At 61.4% G+C, this 19212-nt stretch overlaps 6 protein-coding genes across 6 annotated transcripts; 4 read left to right on the top strand and 2 right to left on the bottom strand.

Moving 5' to 3' along the window:
* Positions 1-941: 941 nt before the first annotated feature.
* PLICBS_007805 (uncharacterized protein) lies at positions 942-2432 on the top strand (the record flags this gene model as incomplete). Its single annotated transcript, XM_018321277.2, has 1 exon — positions 942-2432. The coding sequence occupies one exon, from the start codon at positions 942-944 to the stop codon at positions 2430-2432; it is 1491 nt and encodes a 496-aa protein (XP_018181174.1).
* An 842-nt stretch (positions 2433-3274) lies between these two features.
* PLICBS_007804 (splicing factor) lies at positions 3275-4136 on the bottom strand (the record flags this gene model as incomplete). Its single annotated transcript, XM_018321276.1, has 2 exons — positions 3275-3724; positions 3783-4136. The coding sequence occupies 2 exons, from the start codon at positions 4134-4136 to the stop codon at positions 3275-3277; spliced, it is 804 nt and encodes a 267-aa protein (XP_018181173.1).
* A 551-nt stretch (positions 4137-4687) lies between these two features.
* Positions 4688-6560, top strand: PLICBS_007803 (subunit of the glycosylphosphatidylinositol transamidase complex-like protein; the record flags this gene model as incomplete). The annotated part of the gene is made up of 2 exons (XM_018321275.1): positions 4688-5468; positions 5527-6560. 2 exons carry the CDS (start codon positions 4688-4690, stop codon positions 6558-6560), a joined length of 1815 nt encoding a protein of 604 aa, XP_018181172.1.
* A 446-nt stretch (positions 6561-7006) lies between these two features.
* PLICBS_007802 (Fungalysin/Thermolysin Extracellular metalloproteinase 5) lies at positions 7007-9046 on the bottom strand (the record flags this gene model as incomplete). The annotated part of the gene is made up of 3 exons (XM_018321274.2): positions 7007-7611; positions 7677-8625; positions 8684-9046. The coding sequence occupies 3 exons, from the start codon at positions 9044-9046 to the stop codon at positions 7007-7009; spliced, it is 1917 nt and encodes a 638-aa protein (XP_018181171.2).
* Positions 9047-16226: 7180 nt separating this feature from the next.
* PLICBS_007801 (uncharacterized protein) lies at positions 16227-17434 on the top strand (the record flags this gene model as incomplete). Its single annotated transcript, XM_018321271.2, has 2 exons — positions 16227-16400; positions 16457-17434. 2 exons carry the CDS (start codon positions 16227-16229, stop codon positions 17432-17434), a joined length of 1152 nt encoding a protein of 383 aa, XP_018181168.2.
* Positions 17435-17878: 444 nt separating this feature from the next.
* PLICBS_007800 (uncharacterized protein) lies at positions 17879-18802 on the top strand (the record flags this gene model as incomplete). The annotated part of the gene is made up of 1 exon (XM_018321270.2): positions 17879-18802. One exon carries the CDS (start codon positions 17879-17881, stop codon positions 18800-18802), a length of 924 nt encoding a protein of 307 aa, XP_018181167.2.
* Positions 18803-19212: the final 410 nt, after the last annotated feature.

Genomic DNA, 19212 nt, shown 5'->3' with positions numbered 1-19212 from the left:
AGACTGGGACGCAACCTGGCGCGAGGACTACGCGGACGCGCGCTGGGCAGAGCAGGTGGAGTGGGAGCTCGACATGCAGGAACGGGCGGACCTCGTGGTCGTCTACCTCGGCCCCGCGACGGATGCGCCCGTGAGCCTGCTGGAGCTGGGGCTGGCGGCGGGGGGCGGCAAAAGGGTCGTCGTCTGCGCGGATGGGGCGTACCGCAAGAGGGGCAACGTTGAGGCCGTGTGTAGGAGGTACGATGATGGGCTTGTCGTGCTGGTGGCTACGGAGGGGGAGCTGGGCGTGGCTGTGGAGGCGGCTGTGGAGGAGATGATGAGGATGGTGACTTGACAGCGCGGGCGGCGGGAGGGAGATGCTGGGCGCTGAGTTACGCGTGAAGACTGATGAGGTGCTCGCTGGCCTGGTTCTCATGAGAGTCCGGACGAAAGGGCCGGCGTGGCCTGCGCATGTAGGCAAAGCTTCCTAGCCCGCAGAGTTTGCACCCGTCTCATTTAGAAAGAGAGTGAGTCTGCCATGGCACCCAGTGCTATAGCTGCATGCCTTCTGTCAAGCTTACCAGTGCTAGAGTTCAACGAGACTTCGAGGCAAGTTTGTCTCATTCAAAGTCATTCCCCCACTGCATCGCCCGCCTACATAAATCCCCAGCTGGCACCACAGCGGGGGTGGCGCCCCAAACAGCAGGGCGACCAACCACTGACGCTGGCTTCCCTCCATCCATCCCGTCATAATTCATTTGCCCAGCAGCAGCCTTTTCGCTTCCAGCTCAGCCTGACTGTCCTTGTCAAGCACTCGCGCTCGCCATCAGCCTCGTTGACTTCTCTCTCCCCACCTTCCCTTCCCTTCCCTCCCACTCCGCAAGAAACGCCCTCCCCCGGCTTGCGGATTCTACGTCCTTCTTCCCCCCCTGCTCCCCTCTCCTTCCCGAAGAAAAGGCGCAATGGAAGACCAGTTCGGCGGCCGCACCGACGACGACCTCTTCTACGACGACTTCGAGCCCGTCGAGAGCGAACCCGTCGTCGTCGCAGACGAGCCTCCGCCGCAGCAGCATCAACAACCTGCTCCTCCGCCGCCGGCTCCTGCTCCTGTTCCCGCTCCCGCTCCCGTTCCGCAGCAGCAGCAAGCACCCGTGCCTAAACCCGCTGCTACTCCTCCTACCGCGCCCGCGGCGTCGTCCAAGAAACAGACGCAGGCCGCAAAGAAGCCGCCCGCCGCGAAAACAACCCCCGCCACCAAAATCCCGCCCTCGCTCGCCACGTCGCGATGGGCAGACAAGCCAGCCGCCACGACTACGACCAAGACCACGACCAAGACCGAGTCTTCGAAGGCGTCATCCCCCGCGCCGCCCAAAGACTCGACCGCCGCAGACTCGAAACCCCCTGCTGCCCCCGCGTCGAGCTCGACTCCTCCGCGCGATGAGCCCTCCACGTCCTCGCCCGCCGCACCACTCAGTGGCAGCGCGCCCACCGAGCCTGCATCATCTCAGTCCCCAACCGCCGCCGCCAAAGCCCCGGCAGCCACAGCAGCGGCAGCAGGAGCGGCAGCATCATCCTCGACGCCAGCACCGGCGGCCAGCAGCACCAGCACCAGCGCAGGCGGGCGACCCGCGCCCAACACGGCCGGCAACGCCGAGTCGCGCCTCAAATCCGGCGCCAACCCGCGGCAGAAGCTCACCGACACGGAGCTCGCCGCCAAGATGGAGCGGATGAAGCTCCTCGCCGCCGAGCAGACGCGCAAGTTCGAGATGTCGCAAAAGGACCAGCGCCAGCACGCCGAGTCGTACGCGCGCGGCATGGAGGAGGCGCGCAAGCGCCGCGCCGAGGACGCCGAGCGCCGGCGTCGCGCAGACGAGGACCGCAGGCGCCTCGACGACGAGCGCGCGCGCAACCGCGAGCGCAAGCTCAAGGCCATGGGCGCCAAGGAGGGCGGCTGGGATGAGGGCAAGCTCGAGGCCCAGGAGGAGGAGGATAGGAGGGGGTTCCGTGGCGCCAACGGCGGTGTCAGGGGCGTGAGGAGGGAGGGCGGTCTCGGCGGCAGTCGCTATGCCGCGCGCGAGGGTGACGAGGTGCCCGACGTGGACCGCTTCCTTGACGACAGGTACCGTGGCGATCGTGGCGGCCGAGGCGGACGTGGAGCCGGCCGCGGCGGTCCCAGTCGGGGAGGGGCCGGCAGGGGAGGAGGACGGCAACAACCATCGCCGGCTGGTGGCAAGCCCGCCAACGCCGCCGCGCCGTCCCTCGGCACAGACGACTTCCCAGCCCTGCCATCCGACGGCAAGAAGCCTAGCACCAGCAGCGCCGCAGACTCCAGCAAGGCCCCCGCCGTGTCTACGCCGCCTGCGCTGCCCACGCCCCCCGCGGTGGGCAAGTGGGACGACGAGATGGAGGCGATGGACGAGCTCAACGAGCAGCAGCAGCAGCAGGGGAAGTAGCTTCGACGTCTCGCAGACGACGTGTGGCAATGCGATGTGCAGGAACAAGGAGCAATGACCAACCAGGAAACTTCAGGATAATACCACAATGACAGTATGAAGTATGTTAGACGACCGGGCACGACTGGACGGACGGGATGGTGGCAGTAATGGGACCAGGGGGGAAACGAGGTTGGGTTTCGCGGCCGCAGGGAGTAGCGGCGCGTTGCATGTCACGGATACGAAGAAAAAAAAAGTACCTGATAGCAGGCATCATGCATGAAAGTACCTAGGGTGTTCTGCCATATGCAGTGACCAACTGTCAAGTCATTCCTTGTTCGCGAGTGGCAAACCCCCAGATGCGGACCCCCCATGGCGGGCCTCAATGCACTCGCAAGATTGTCAAACATCCATATTCCTTCCTTTCCAGTGGGGTATTTCCCTTTGAAAGCACTCTGTCCGTAAACGCCGCAAACACCAATGCCCAAGGATTCCCATCTTGCCGTCTTCCCGTAGTGTACAACCCCAGTAGGCTCATTTGTAGCGGCGTGCGCCACGACCCTTCCGGCCGCCGCGACGACGACGACCACAACCTCTACCACGCCTACATCGAGTACCGTTCGTTACCGTGTCCTGGTGCGATCGTCCTCCTGATCACGCCGCGCCTTTGCTCACCTGTCACTGCTGTAGTCACTTCCAGGTCCCATGTCGCCCTCAGAGAGGTCGTAGCCTCTATCACGGCGATCGCCTCCGTGGTCGTGCTCGGCAGGTCCCATGTCGCCCTTGCCAGTATCGTCGCTTCCACGCTGGTGAGTGCCATCGTAACCAAGGTTGGCGGGTTTCTCGTCGACCTCGTCAGGCTCCTAGCCTCTGTGGCGACGACCGCCTCCGTATCCGCCATAGCCGCGTGGTCCCTTAGGGCCACGAGGTCCACCGGGGCCATCGTCATCCATAGGCGGCTGCTGTCGGGCGCGCTGTCTCATCTCGCGTGGGAACGCCTCGTACGCCTTACGCATCTGCGCGTAGCCGAGGTGCATCTTTCCATAAAAGTGGTCGGCCAAGCGGCGATCGTTGTCAAGGCGGCTGAGGTAGGCACCGCACACATCGCAAACCTGCAGCTTCTGGTGGCCAGAGGGACCAGAAGTGTCCGAGAGCGCCTTAAGCTCCCGCTCCTTCTCCGCCTTGGTCTGGGCCATGACCTTGAGGTTGTGCCACTCGTCCATGGCCAGGTTGACCTGGCCGATTCTGACAAAGACTTCGATCTCTTCGACGCCGCACTTGATGTTTTCGTCGATGTCGGCAATGGCTTCAAGCTACCCAGATGGTCAGTGACGGATCTTGGCTGTCTCACGCGAGGGGAGGGGAACGCACGAGATCATTGGTCTGACGAATCTCCTCTGGGGTCTTCTCGAGGCGCTTCTGGGCCGAGTCGATGCGACGGTTGCAGTCGTCAATGTACTTGTGCAGGTCGCGCATGTAGTCGTACTCGAAGCCGAGGCGCTGGCGGTCGCGCTCGGGCATGGCCTCGTACTCGGCCTTGAGGCCCTCGGAGTGGATCTTACTGCAGGGTCCAAAGTCCTGCTTGGTATTGGTGAAGAGATCGTGTGGGCAGGTCCCGACGATGTACGAGCGGCAGACCTTGGGGTCGTCCATGGACACCTGGGCCTGGCGCGAGGTCGAAGCGCCCATGAGCTGCTCGAGCAGCTTTCTCTGCTCCGCCGCCATGCTTGCGGTAGCGACTATGCGTCGGAAAGGACAGAATGGGTTGCGGAGAGGTCTGCACGGGCGGTCGAAATGCCAGTCGTTTGCGCGGGTGGTGACAAACGAGGCTGAAGGGTCTGGGGAGGCCAGGCGAGCTGGGGGACGGAGATGGTGGTGGAGTAGACTTTTTAGTGGGGTGGCCAACGGCGGCGGGTTCACCTCATGTTGCCGCACCGGAAAGCGCGTCCCGCGTTTTCTGCCGTCCGGCCGCTACTCACCGCCCGCCCAGCAGGTGGCAGCGGCTGCCACCTGTCCCTGTGCCTGGCTGGAGCTCTGGGATACGCTGGCCAGGTCTGGGGAGCCCGGAGCCGCCATCCAACGAGTTGACCCAGCTGTCGGCCGCGTTCACTGTCCATCCACCACCACCTTCAACCGCCGCGACTGACAACCTGCCTTTCCTCTCGACTGAACCGGCCGACGATGCGACGCGGTGAAATGTGACCTTGCCGAATCGCCTGGCTGCTTCAATTCGTCCATTCCTTCCCTTCTTCTTTGTTCCTCCCTCCGTCGTCAAGATGCGCGGCCTCCTGACGCTGCTCCTTGGCTCCCTCGTCCCCTGCTCCTTCGCCGCCGCCGCATCATCACCACCGTCCCCGTCCTCCGACTACCACGAGCAGCTCAACCTCCGGCCGCTGCCCCTTAACTCCCTCCTCGCGAGCTTCAACTTCCGCTCCAACACCTCCCTCGCCGACTTCGAGGCCCACAACTTCCGCCTCTTCCCGCGGTCGCTCGCGCAGATCCTCCAGTATGCAGGGACTCGGGAGCTGCACCTGCGCTTCACGTTGGGCCGCTGGGATGCAGAGCGCTGGGGAGCGCGCCCCTGGGACGGCACCCGCGAAGGCGGCACCGGCGTGGAGCTGTGGGCGTGGCTCGACGCCAAGACGGACGCAGAGGCCGCCGAGAACTGGTTGACGCTGACGAATGCGCTGTCCGGGTTGTTTTGCGCCTCGCTCAACTTCATCGACGAGACGCGGACCATTCGCCCCGTTGTTTCGTTCCAGCCCGAGGGCGATCACGACAATGCGACCCTCGCAAACCTGAGGTTGCTCCACGGCGTGCTGCCGCACGAGGTCGTCTGCACGGAGAACCTTACCCCCTTCCTCAAGCTCCTGCCCTGCAAGGGCAAGGCTGGCATCGCGAGTCTGCTGGACGGTCACAAGCTGTTTGACGCGTCGTTTCAGAGCATGGCCATTGACGTGCGACCTATCTGCCCACCCGGCGGCGAAGGATGCGTCTTGGAGATGGAGCAGACCATTGACATGGTTCTCGACGTCGACCGCTCGAAGCGACCTAGGGGTAAAGTCCCCCAGCACAGCACAGCATCACACCGCGCCTGCTTGCTAACCATCCCCAGACAACCCGATTCCTAGACCTCCTCCTGCCGACCAGCTTGTCTGCGACACGTCCAAGTCGTACCACAATGACGAGACCTGCTATCCCGTCGACCACCTCCAGGGCCAGGATTGGACCCTCTCGGAGATCTTTGGCCGCACCATGAAAGGCACCTGTCCCCTGTCCAACCCCGACGAGGCCCCCGTTTGTCTCCACGTGCCCAACTCTCGCGCCGTCTTCTCGACGCAGGGCACCCACGAGGTCAAGAGCAAGGACGGCATGTTGCGCTGCTACACCATGCCCCAGGACAGCGACTTCACCCTCGTCCTAGCCAAGCCCGAGCCCGACGACGCCGCCGCCGGCAGGGACCTCGTCCAGCCCGAGCGGCCCCTTCTCTACGCCGAGCGCAGCTTCATGGGCCACGGCCAAGAGCACGGCGGCGTGCAAGCCATCCTCACGAACCCGAGCGACGAAGAGGTAGAGTTCGTCTACATGGAGTCGCTGCCGTGGTTCATGCGCATCTACCTTCACACACTCTCGACGCGCATCTCTTCCTCCTCTTCCCCTGATACGACGGCTACCACCACCAACTCTGCCGCCCTCGCCGGCACCAACGCCTCCTCCATCATTCAGGAGATCTACTACCGCCCGGCCCTCGACCGCACCCGCGGCACGCAGCTCGAGCTCCTCATGCGCATCCCCCCGCACTGCACCGTCTTCCTCACCTACGACTTTGAGAAGTCCATCCTGCGCTACACCGAGTACCCGCCCGACGCCAACCGCGGCTTCGACGTCGCGGCCGCCGTCATCACCACCCGCGCGCCCCGCCGCGGCCTCAACCTCCGCACCACCAGTCTCCTGCTCTACCTGCCCACCCCGGACTTCAGCATGCCCTACAACGTCATCATCTTTACCTCCACCGCCATCGCCCTGACCTTTGGCGGCCTGTACAACATCCTTGTGCGGAGGCTTGTCGGGGCCGACGAGGCGCCCCCGCCCGTCCTCAAGGCGAAGCTGGCGGCGCTGATGGGGCGCCTCAAGGGGTTGAAGAAGTAGAGGGATGTGTGGCTACGTGTAGAGTACGAAATGGCATTGACTAGATCTAATCGAGATATGAGTATAATGACTACGCCATCTGGCCGACGTTGCGTGCAGCCCAATGGATGACTTCCTCTACGGGTTCTTGTTTTGGGAACTTCACACTTTCGAGCACAGGAAAATAAATGCACATGGACATCGTGGGCTCGTGTTTTGTTTACTTCGTGTATTCATTCACGACAGTATATACTCGCCCCTACAATCCAAGGGGCTCCCGAACCGCACGCTCGACATGGATTCGGCCGCGCTGCCAGCGCCGCGTCTCGCCTCGCTCTCATCCAAAAACCCGCTTTGTTCGCATCCCACGCTCCGCGCGGCAGTATATACTGGGAAACGGGGGGGTAAAAAAAATATTCACAGTAATCAAAAAAAGAGGATGCAGACTCCTCGGGCGTGCGATCCATTTAGCACACGCCGGCGGGGACATCGAAGCTCTCGACGCGGTTGGTCGAGCCATACCGGGCGCCCTCGCCGAGGCCGCGCTTGGCAAACGCCTTCCACAGCTCGCACTGGTTGGCGCCCTTGGTGAGGGCCTTGTCGGCGTCGATGATGGCGTCGCGGGCGGAGACCATGTTGGGGTTGCAGGGCTGGATGGCCAGGCCGCCGATGATGAGCTTCATGGTGAGGTAGCGGCCGTCCTTGGGGACGCCGGCCGCGTCGAACTCGGGGAAGTCCTTGTCGGTGATGCCGTGCTTGTCGATGAGGTTCCAGATGACCTCGTACAGGACGGTGCCCCAGATGGTGCCCATGGCGTGCACCTCGCGCTGCTGGTTGGCGTCGGCGTACGTGTAGGGGTTGGTGTTGGTGTTGGTGGAGTAGGGGTACGCGCGGATGCCGTTGGGCTTGTTGGCGACCCACGAGCCGATGGTGTAGTCCTTGGTGCGCTTGTCCGTCGCCTTGATGCGGATCGCCGTCGCCATGAAGTCGGACCAGCCCTCGCCCATGCCGCCCGACTCGAGGCCGTTGAGGCAGCCAGAGTTGGCAGGGCCGCCAGTCAGGCGGGTGGACACTGGAAAGGAGTCAGCTTTGAATGCTATCAAGTGCTCTATGGCGCTGGCTGGGTATTGCACTTACAGCCGTGGGTGTACTCGTGAAGCACAACGTTGGCGTCGAACGAGCAGTCGCGCGCCGGCGTGGCGCTGGTCCACATGTACATCCTCATGCGGCCGTTCCGGCCATCAGGGGGAGTGGCAAAGTTGGCATTGTTGGTGCCCGACCCGTCCTGGGCGTTGAGGATGACAAAGTCGTTTCCGGCGCCACCCTTGCCGTTGTTGTTGGCCTGGAAGTTGCCGGCCTTCTCGTCGAAGCCCAGGGTGTACAGCAGGTCGTGGTACTTGTCGGCAGTGTAGAAGAGCTGCGTGATGGACGCATCGCGGTAGGCCTCCTTGTTGGACTGCGTGGGCGTGTACGGGTACTCAAACTTCAGGCTGGGGCTGTTGGGCCTGTAGTTGTTGAGGTAGCTGTCGCCGCCGGAGGGGTTCACCTGGGCGATGGCGTTGTTGCCGCGGGTGGTGGTGTAGTTGGTCTTGCCGTCGCTGATCCAAGTAAAGGGCGAGGTCGCCGAGTTCCAGGGGTCTTTGATGACGGTGCGCTGGCCCTCGGTCGGGTCGTTGACGTTCCACGGGTAGACCTGGTACGTGGCCAGGTCGGCGACGTAGTCGACGACGCCGTGGACGGTCTTGGTGTTGGTGGCATCGACGTAGGTCAGCAGCCAGTTGTCCATGACATCCGTCTCGACTCTCCAGGTCAGGGACAGCTTGCCGTCCTTGTTCTGGAGGTAGACGAGCTTGGCGTCAGGGTCGCTGACGGCGCCCTTCGTGCCCTTCAAGGCAAAGTGCTCCTTGCCATCCTTGGCCTCGGCCTTTGCGTCCTTGACCGTCACGCCCAGGCCGAGGGTGTCGATGGCCCCCTTGAGGGCAGTCACGGGGTCGGAGAAGTCCCGCTTGTTAAGCGGGTTCTCCTTGGGCGCCTCGCCCTTGAAGAAGCTGTTGCCGTACGAGAAGATCTTGCCGTCCTTGCCAACCTGGGAGAGCTGTCAGTCGCGAATGGACAGATATGCATAGTTCCAAAAAAGAACTTACATTGACGTTGAAGTCGCCATTGTCGACGTCGATGCCGTGCAGGGTCTGCTTGAAGTTCACGTGGGCGACGCCGTCAGAGCTGACGTAGTGGTCGTTGACCAGACGGTACTCAGCACCGGGCGCGACCGTCTTGACCAGCTCCTTGGCGGCCTCGATGTAGTCGCCGCGCTTGTTGATGGAGACGACCGACTCGTCGGCCTTGGCACTCGACGAGGTGGTATAGTCGGAAATCTCAGGAAGGCGGAACTTCTCGAGGTCGATACCGCGCTTGGACAGAGGAGACTCATTGGGCTCCCGCCTCTGAGGGTGAGCCTGGACGTTGGCAGCGAGGCCCGTGAGGCCAAGGAGCAAGAGGGACTTCATGGCGGAGAATGTAGAGCCGGGTTGAGGTCGATCTTGGTGCTCAGCACAGCTTGTGTCCGGCGATTGGCCTTGTCGAGGAGGTTGAGACCATCATGTTGAACGACGAGGGGAGCACATTTTATATTCAGGAAGCGTGAGTCTATTACCGGGACGCGGGCTCACTCAGCTACATCGATCTCGCATCAAGACCAAGGTACCCTGTCCGGATCCTAGAGGCGACTCTCGGCGTTCCGAGAGCAATGGAAGCCCTCTTCCCCATAGCCTTCATCATCCACCCATAGGAGCGAGTGAGAGCCCGATGCTTTACAGGCACGAGACGATTAGGAAGGTGGCTCGTGTGTAGGCTCCGCCAGGCGTGGCATCCTTTGGCCCTTTCGAAAGTCCGCTGCAGATTGGGGTCCTTTCTCGGCCGACCTGCACTATTCGGTAGGCGCGCGAGATGGAGACGCGCCATGAGACGGCACGATGCCACCATGGGATTGCACCGAAGAAGCCAAGGTACCAAGACTCCTTGAAGATGTGGGGTTGCTGGTCTTGGTACTCGGCCTAGTCAAGGACATGGACGATCATCAAACCAACGCGCATTGTTCAGCTGCTCGTCGGGACTCGGAGCAGCGAAGCCACTGAAGGAAATCATTTCCGGAGGGCAACCGACGGATCGATCAGCCGGGCAGCTGAGGAGAGGCCGGCATCACTGTCGCTTCCCTCCGCATAAAGCGGAACGTCTGTGGCCCGTGATGGACCAGCGCCTCATCGTAAGAGCGGATGTTTTCGTAACCGCAACTGCCGGTCAGCTCTAGTTCAACTTCTAAGTTAAGCTTAGCCAAGGTTCCACTGGGAGCCTCGCATCTCTTGAGCCGCGTCGGACTTTAGAAGAGGATCGTAGACAAAGGCGTGCTAGTCATCGGGCTCCAATGTAGCGCGGATATATCCCGAACCTTTGAATGTCGCCGACGGGGAAGGCGCTTCGTTCTCAATCGTGTAGTCGAGACAGAAGCCGTGTGCTGACGAATGTCATCACGAGCGGTCAGGATGGAGTCACTTGCCGCGGTCTCGTCCGAGTGCAGGGACCTGCCGGATCCGGGTTGATTTCCGCCGATTCAGGGGTTACATCTCACCCGAGGGCGTTTAAGGCGAATGCCGGGTCCAGCCAAAGGCTGACGAGCACACCTTGTTGAAGAAGCATACTCGTTTATTTTGCGGGGATTGTGGTCCAACTACCAGCTCGGTTGCTCAACCGTACTTCCCTTGCGAAGTTGTGATAGGATGACGCGGTGAAGTTGGCGAGATTTGGGGATCATGGCGCCGGCGCGGCCCTTGGCGGGGGCGGCGTCTCAAGTCCCTGACAAGGATGGCGCGAATTCTGGTTCCTGGCAGATGGGGATCAGCATTGTCCGGCTCAGCGCGTTCCCGACTCACGCCCTGTTCCTGCATCAGCAACCGCCAACGGCTTCTCATTCGATTCCATGCCCTCCCTCTGGCGCAAGCCATTCACGCCGCACACGCCGAGCGCCAATCTGCAGCAAGAATCCGAGGGGGGTTACGGGCTGGCGGCTCGCGTGCGGGCGAAATGCGGGGGAGGCGGCCTTGGCAGCGTTGCTTGCTCAATCGTGTCGGCCGAAGGCGTCATGCGGCAGGCGGGGAGCAATTCCTGCAGGCTTCCCCAACTTCCCGAATCGCAGTCACAGGGTCGCACGCGTCGGACACGTGCTGCGATAAGGCGAGACGGCAACCACGATATGAGGCTCAATCCAGCTGCTTTAAGAAGGTATGGCGCATGTCCAGCGCCTCCAAGGTGCCGTCGGTCGGTAGCGGATGCCTCTACGAGTTCATGACCCAAGATTTGTCGTCCATGGGTCGAATTTTCCATTCCGCTGCTGGCGTCGGCAGCTGATGCTCACCCACTATCGAAGCAATGGGTCCCTTGGTTTCATGCTGGTGGTGGTAGCTGTATCCCTCGGCGGCTGAGATAGAATGGCTGTGGACCGGATGACTTTGCTGATGTCGGCAGGCGACAAGGGTCCTTCTCTATCTCCTTCCCAACGGGCTCAAGCTGGAACGCTCGTGCCAGGGAATCATCCACCACCGTCGGCAGAGTCGCGGTCCTCGATCGTGCACCTATCCCAGAACCATTGTCCGGCCAAGAGCGGCTCATTGAAGGAAGCAAGGAATGGGCAATGCCGTCGCCGGCAGGTAGCATCGGAACGTACGGGAGTTGGGGTCGAACCGATAGCAGGCTATGTCTTCTTGAGCCGAAACCGACTTTGGGGAGCTGTTTATGCGAGCTGCCCAGGGGCAGCTAGAAGTGATTCGGCATATTAGCAACGTTTCCGCCGGGACATGAACGTGTGCTTTCCTTACCTTGGTTGTCCACCTCACCCAAAGAGGCTTTTTTTCTGCCATCCTTTTCTCGAGAATACCCCCCTCTGTTTCTCTCCGGTCACAGATAGGGATCGCTGATTTGAGAGGTAACACGGCCATGATTGTCGCAGACAGCGTAAGTTGGAGGAAAGGCCTGAGGATGGCAATTGATGGATGAGATCCGGGGTAAGCTGTCTCTAAAAAGAGAGACATTGTTCAGGCTGATCATCATCACGTGGCTCTGTTCCTCCCGAATTGAGACATTCGCTTTGCTACATGACGCAGCTCGCGGGGAAGGGCGACCCATCAGGGTTCTTTCCTTCCTTTTGGAAAGTTCGCGCGGATGTCGCTATCAAGAATGCGGCTTGCCTGCCCAAGGCGGATGTCATTTATCGTATCTTCATTCGCTCCATGCCCTTCTCGGGGCATTTCCGAGGCGGTGTTGTGAGCAACAGGAGAGTTGACACGGTCTCGCATTCCGTCTTCAAAGCACACATCGAGTCGTATTTGTCCAGCCCTGGTCTAACACGTCGATGCATCCGCCGTACTCCAGATAGATTGCCTCATCGCCGCATCATATTTTCAACCACAATCGGAAAGCTACTGCCACGAGCGACATTATCCTGCCCTGTCAAGACGACGAGGTAACCCTTTGTAGATGTCCCCGTCACCTTGCCATGCTGCAGCCTACCCTACACCACGAAATTGAAAGCGAGTTGCGTACGTTTGACGTCTCTGTCAACAAGTGGCTGCTGACGAGTCCGTGATGTACTGTCCGAAGTACCCAATTATCAGTTGGCTGTGATGGGAGAGCGATCGCCGTCGTGAGCGCTCGTGACATTCACCTGGGTCGGTCACTTCGCCAGACCCCCATTCCAGTTACGCACGAGGCAAGCCTCTCCCGTGAATACGAGACAGCCACCGTAATGGTCCCTCACAAGCGCAAAGCCTGCGACATCGTCACTCAATTCGTGTTGGCTATTGCCAGATTAGTGATTGTAGAGAGCACTCGATGCGGTGTTGGTGACGTGTGGGCGTTTCTACACTCCCAATTCCCCAAGCTTTGCGGGACAAATTGACAAGACGAGCATTCGCCATCTGTTTTCGGTACCAAGGGGGCTGGGCAGGTCCGCGAGGCGGGACCAATGGTGCCTTTGGCACTCCCAGTCTGCAAGGGGGCGGCGAGCCGTCGCCACGACTTGCGCGGCAGTGGTTGTCATCGCGACCGGGCTTTGTAAGTGGATCAGACGCCGTATCTATTGTGGAATCCTGAGGCGATGGAGACAAACGGGGACCACGTTCGCTGGGTGGCGGGCAGATATGGCTCTAGGATTTGCTCTCAGGCCTGATGGTACAGCGCCAGTACGGAGGGAAACGCTGGAGCTTTGAAGACTGTTCGGGGCGAAAGGACTGTGGAATGGCGATGAGCCGCAGCTGGCTCAGCTTTGGGGGCACTCAAGCTCCGGTGTTGACGCAACGGACTGCCCCTAAGTACCCAGTTAGTCTGCAGCTCCTGCTCGAACGAGGTTCGCGAGCTGGAGCACTGGAGCCCTGGGGCACAGGAATGAAGGCAGACGCCACAGAGTGCGTTCGCAGGCAGGCACAAGCGAGGCTTCGTCAGGAGATGCGCTCGTCCCGACCCACCTAGAGCTCGAGCTTGGAGCACAACGTATGGAGGCGTTTTGTAAACAGCTTCCACCGGCGTTGCTGGCGCGCCCGACGACGGCCACACGACGGGCCAGTTAGCATCCCCCGAGGAAGCATGCACCGTGCCATCGGCTTCAGTCCGAAGAGCCTGCGCTGTGGACCGCAGCGTGGAGCCGCGATCCTAAGGGATGGCAAGAAAAGTCTGCTTGCGATGGAGCCGGCTCGCGTTGCACAACGCGGCGCTGAAGCATCATCATCTACTCAGCTTCGGGCTTGCATCTGCGAGAGCGGCGCACGGCATGTCCAACGCGTACGACCATCGCTACGGTCGCCGTCAAGCTGCAAGGCCCCGGAAGCTGGATGGAGCACGTGGAATCGAAATTGCAATCCGGGGAAACCTTGCAGAAGCTGTAATTTCTCGCGATGGCTTCAGCGGGACGGGCGGGAGCGCGGCGCTCAGACCGGGCAGGGCCATGGCTTGTGGAGGCCGAGGGCCCACGATGGTTCTGCGGCCCTGGTCGAGCATTGACTGGCTGACCTGAGGAAAGTAGCCCGTCCGCCCGCTCTGCACGCCTGGCCCGCCAGCGCTCGTGATCGATCCCGATTGCGCTAGGGAGGGGGGTCCGGACGATGCAGGCCGGGCCGGCAGGGCGTCCAGACGAGATGCTGGGGGCGGACGAAAGGTGGTGCTGCTGCTCTTCCTCCGAGGGAGCAGCTCGGTGCACGTCGCGCTGGGACGGATACGAAGCCATCGTGGGCTCTTTGGTGGCTTCTAGGTCCGCTCCAGGCAATTGGACTGGAAGCCGGAGAAATAGCGCCAATTGACAATATTTCAAGCGTCGGCTCGTCGCTCACGTTTCGTCGATTCAACAGGAATGATGAGCGACTTTTCCAACCGTCGCTACTGTGAGGTGCCATCAGGGCACGCCTGAGGTTCCATCCCACCCCCACCCACTCGCTGGAGCGCCCCTGGCCGAGGCCGCCGCGCAGGACTCCATGCCGTTCCAAGGTTCCGTCCGTCCAACGGGGCGCCTCGCCAGGCCTCCCTCCACTGGCACCAACCGCTGCAGGCCTGGCTGCAGGCCGGCGGCCATAACCTGCTGCCACAGCCTCCGTGCACAACCTGGAAGCTGCCCGCATCCACAGCGGCTGCCGCTGCTGCCCCGCCCCTGGACCCGCCCCACTGCAAGGAGCCGGCGCCAGCGCGCCCAGCCACTAACAGCGCCGCAACAGCCGTTTCCGAGGACCCGCGCTGGCACCTCCTTGGCGATCGCCCCACCATGAAACGCGGCGACGACACACCATCATCACTCCGTCCGTTCCTCTTGTGCGCATGCGCAACCACTCCATCTCGTACGGTTCCCGTCGTTCGCTCGCCTCGACTGGTGAGGGGGCTGGCCTTCTGCTCTGGCCTGTCCTGCCCACGGCCGCGGGCGATCGTCTCGTCGCCCCCTCACGCACCGCACCAGGACCGGCCTCCCCCCAGCCGTCTCTGACCTCATCCGACGCACGTATCCAACGCTTGATGAATGCTGCGGGCTATCTGGCAGTAGCTCTCACTCTATCCTGCTTGGTTACCCCGCGGATCAACGGCATCTGAACACCAAAAATACGAGAACTGCTGTCCTTCTCGTGACAATCGCAGTCGTCGGGCCACTTGCCCGTCTGCTTCCCCACCAGCATGATTTCACGCTCTCTTGTCTTTTCCGTCTGGCAACGGCAATGTTTCCCAGCACTTATCGACTCCGAGCGCCAAACACATTGAGCCTGAGCCGGATGCCACGCCTCCACCTCCTCAAGGTCCACTAAGGTATCCCCCAAGGATGGCCCACAGTAGTGCTGGCTTGACCCTGGTCAACCGTGTCGACCCATGTCATGGCACGGGGAACAACAAGGCACGGCATCCTCTGAGCAAGTCGTTTGCGACGGCATCTATCTGCTTTTGGGGTATAAACGTCAGTATGGCATCAAGTGATGCCTCTGTGAGACATGCCGAGTCTGGGCGTCTCCGGCAACCCAAGCCCTGCCGTGCAAGCAACACGGCTCGACGACACGGTCGCGAGGTTGGGGCTTTTCGATAGCTGTCGGCCCAAGTCCCATCACACCCACCCATCAGAGTTGCATGATGCTTGAGACATTCCCGCCGATCAGCCACCGAGAACTGCCAACCCCCCGCTGCTGCAACCTGCTGGCAAGCCGGCTTGCAACGTGAGCCTGCCCAGCCTGTAAGCTTGCTCAAGCCTCGGCCGTCCACCACCCCATTCTGGGCTTCATGGGGCCGTTGTCAGTAGCAACAGGGGCATGGCAACGGCCTACATCGTGGCAACGTACCACTGCCCACCAGCCTCATGGGTGAGGCAGCCGAACAAGGTTCGCTGCGCTTGGGAGTCACTGTTCTCGCACTCCGGCCCCGAACCGACCCAACGGGCGCCGTCCAGGCCCTGAAAGCCTTGTGACAAACTTTCGTCCCGTACGAAGTAGCTTACGCGAAATCCAGAAAATGCCGTTCAAGTAGAGATCCACCGCTGGGCGAGGGTTTCATTGGCGAGACGGTCGAGAGCTGGGTCAACTCCGTGTCCGTCTGATTTGGTCCGGAGCAGGTCCTACCTTGACTTGCTTGACATCAGAGATACCACCCAACCTCCCCGATGTGGACCGACGGTCCTCTCCTAGAGCCCATCCTGACGGGATGTAGTGGGCCGGCGCTACGCCTCCCCAGCCGTATCCAGAGGTGATTGTCGCCTGGATCTGTTGGATCGAGGTGGAGGCGAGCCCTATTCTGGTCGCCGCCGACCAAGTGCTCTCGGTTCATGGATATATGATCTCCCCCTCCCCATTCCATCTCGCTCCGGCCGCTCCTCCTGGTTTGTCTCGTGTCACATCTCTCGCTCAAACACGTGCGTAGGTCAAGCCTTTCACGTGTTGCGCTCGCTGCGTCTCAGACCGATTGCTCGTTCCGTCTATCGCTGGCAACGACAATCAGCCCATCGCTCAGTTGTCTCACTCTCACAGTCGCCCACTCGTTGACGACACTCGGTTCATCTAAGAATCGTTGAAATAGGTAAGAATGACCTCATTCCACCACGTCGTCGGCTCACTCTGAGGGCTTCCACACTCTACGATGGGATACATCACTGCTTCGTATAAGTCACTAACATATCGCAGAGCCATAATGAAGTGGACTCCTCTGGCTTTCCTGGGCCTCGCGGCCACGACCTACGCCGACGGTGCCGCTGTCACCGGCATCATCAAGCCTGACGGCAATGCGCCCGCCGGCTGCAGCCCGTCGCGCGATGGCAAGTTCCAGGTCACCGTCTACTCGCTGGGCAAGCGCGACATCATTGAGGTGAGCCTCCTTTACCATGGAGCGTAGTAGGGGCAGTTCATTAACGTGCTATGCAGAAGCGCAACACCTGCGACAGCGAAAAGACTCTGGTCATGACGCTCCAGAACGGTGTCCTCAAGGATGCCAAGGACCGCACGGGCTACATCGCCTCGAACTACCAATTCCAGTTCGACGGCCCTCCCCAGGCCGGTGCCATCTACACCGGTGGCTTCTCAACCTGCACCAACGGCTCTCTGGCGCTTGGCTCGTCAACCGTGTTCTACCGCTGCCTCTCTGGTAACTTCTACAACCTGTACGACCGCCATTGGGCGGCTCAGTGCGAGCCCATTGAGATCGCTGTCCTGCCTTGCGACGGCAGCTCTGGCGGCAACCCCGGCAACAACAACCCCGGCAACGGTGGCCACAGCACCGTCGGCACCAGCATGCAGGTCACCACCATCGTGACTGTCCTGTCTGACGGCCAGCCCCAGGTTGTTCCCACGACCATCCCCGTCCCCATGTGCCAGATCGGCGACGGCCAGGTTCAGGTCCACACCACTCCTTGCGCCTCTGCTCCCGTCGTCAGCCAGATCTCCGACGGCCAGCCTCAGGGCCCGACCAACACGGTCGCTCCCCCGCCTCCCGTTTCTCAGATCTCCGACGGACAGCCCCAGGCGCCCTCCAGCGCGCCGCCGCCGCCTCCCGTCTCCCAGATCTCTGATGGCCAGCCTCAGGCTCCCACTCACACTGCGGCCCCTCCTCCTCCTGTCTCGCAGATTTCGGATGGCCAGCCTCAGGCGCCCACGCACACCGCTGCGCCGCCTCCTCCCGTCTCGCAGATCTCCGACGGCCAGCCCCAGGCTCCCACGAACACTGCTCAGCCGCCTCCCGTCACCCAGATCTCGGACGGCCAGCCCCAGGCCCCCACGACGAACGGCTCGGTCCGACCTCCTCCGGCCACGACCAGCGCCGTCGCCGTTCCCACGGCTGCTGCCAACCCCGCCGGCGCGCCGGCGCTCCTCCTGGCTGCCTTTGGCGCCGCCCTGGCCCTCTAAGCTGGAAGGCTGCGGGATAATCAGTAGCGCGATGCATATGCCATGTTTGATGGAACATCGGTGTGACAGCACGGTGTAAATTGGATTGGATGTGCTCGTTGCCGAACCCCCTTTAATGAATGCATGCTATGAAGCTGATGGATGTAATGAATGGGACGGACGTTAGGGTATCAGGGAACATAGTGATAATCTTGTCACATAGTATAGGTACAGATCAACCATGGCTACCATGGAATTGAAATTGGAACCAAATGAAATTCGATGAGCTCGTATTTATCTTGTGGAGGAGATGTTCAGCAGCGAGTTGTTGGCGGTTGGTGTCAAAACCCGCCCCCAACCAGGCAGCCAGGCACGATGACGTAAGCGGACGGGGAAGGGGATAGCCTCGAATGTTGGAATCGCGAGTTCGGACTGCCAACCTCCACCACACACATCCCCGCCACCATGTCGGAACACTGGAAATCCACGCCCAGATACTGGTGCAAACACTGCGCCTGCTACGTGCGCGACACCAAGCTCGAGCGGCAGAACCATGAAGCCACGGCCCGACACCAAGGCGCCGTGAAGCGCGCGCTGCGAGACCTGCACCGAAACCACGAGCGCGAAGAGCGCGACAAGGAGCGCGCCAAGCAAGAAATCGCACGGCTAAATGGCGTCGTCACGGGCCCGTCCTCCTCATCCACATCCTCATCAGCAAGGGGCCATACGGCGGGCGGCACCGCGGGGGCAGCCACGACCTTCAAGCCCTCGAACCCGGCGGCACTCGAGGCCGAGCGCAAGAAGCAGCGCGAGCAACTAGCGGCCATGGGCGTCGCGATGCCGAGCGAGCTACGCACGGAAATGGCCATGGCGGGGGACTGGACGGTGACGAACACGCGGGTGGTCGCCGGCGCTACCGATGAGGACAAGAAGAAGGTGGCGACGGGGGTGCGGAAGCGGGAGGCGCTGGATGATGAGGAGGCGGAGCGCAGAGCCAACGAGGAGGAGGCGTTGAAGGGCTTGTTTAAGCGGCCGAGGAAGTGGGGGAGGGATACACGCGCGGCGCCCGAGGAGGAGGATAAGGAGTTGGATGCCCTGTTGAGCGGGTCGATGTTACCGCTCAAGGGGGAGGTCAAGGACGAGGAAGACGTGGTGAAGAAGGAGGAGAGTGGCGATGTACCAACACCTGTCGCTGAGGATGTCAAGCAGGAAGACGCGCCGGTGAAGGAGGAACCGGACACTGCGTCAGCTGGGATCGCGGACGAGGCGCCCGCCGCGGAGACGGCGGAGGGCAGCAACGCGGAGGTCAAGGCGGAGGAGGGTACCGATACAGGAGCCGCGCCGGTTGTGTTCAAGAAGAGAAAGGCAAAAGGCCTGCGAGCGAAGTGAATAGTGTGGGTTGGGACAGGCTGAGCGATGGCCTCGGCAAGGAGATGTGCGGCTACATGTCAGAGATACCCCCTATAGACTTAAGGCATGGAAGCGACGTTTCTTATTTACTTGCGATTCTACATTGACTTGCCTTATTGTGCTGGCGCCGCAGGGGGAGCGAAAGCTCGGACGGCTGGTCACGTCGGACACTTGAGCGAGACGACTGACATAAACGCAGGTCCATGCTTCGTTGGAGACGCATCAGTCTTTCCCGCACTGCCTGCCATCCTCATAGCCACGGACCAGGCTCGATCCGTCCCACCGGCGGAACGCCAAAGCAGCCAAGTTGAATTGCATTTTGCATTTGAAATGCCGAAAGCACATGTCCCGCGCTTATGAATGGCAGGTTCGGGACATCGGCAACGGGC

This window comes from Purpureocillium lilacinum (assembly GCF_023168085.1).
Source record: "Purpureocillium lilacinum CBS 284.36 DNA, scaffold_5, whole genome shotgun sequence".
In the NCBI taxonomy this organism is placed as follows: domain Eukaryota; kingdom Fungi; phylum Ascomycota; class Sordariomycetes; order Hypocreales; family Ophiocordycipitaceae; genus Purpureocillium; species Purpureocillium lilacinum.
Note: the sequence above shows the minus strand (reverse complement) of the source record. Positions and strands in the feature narration are given on the sequence as shown.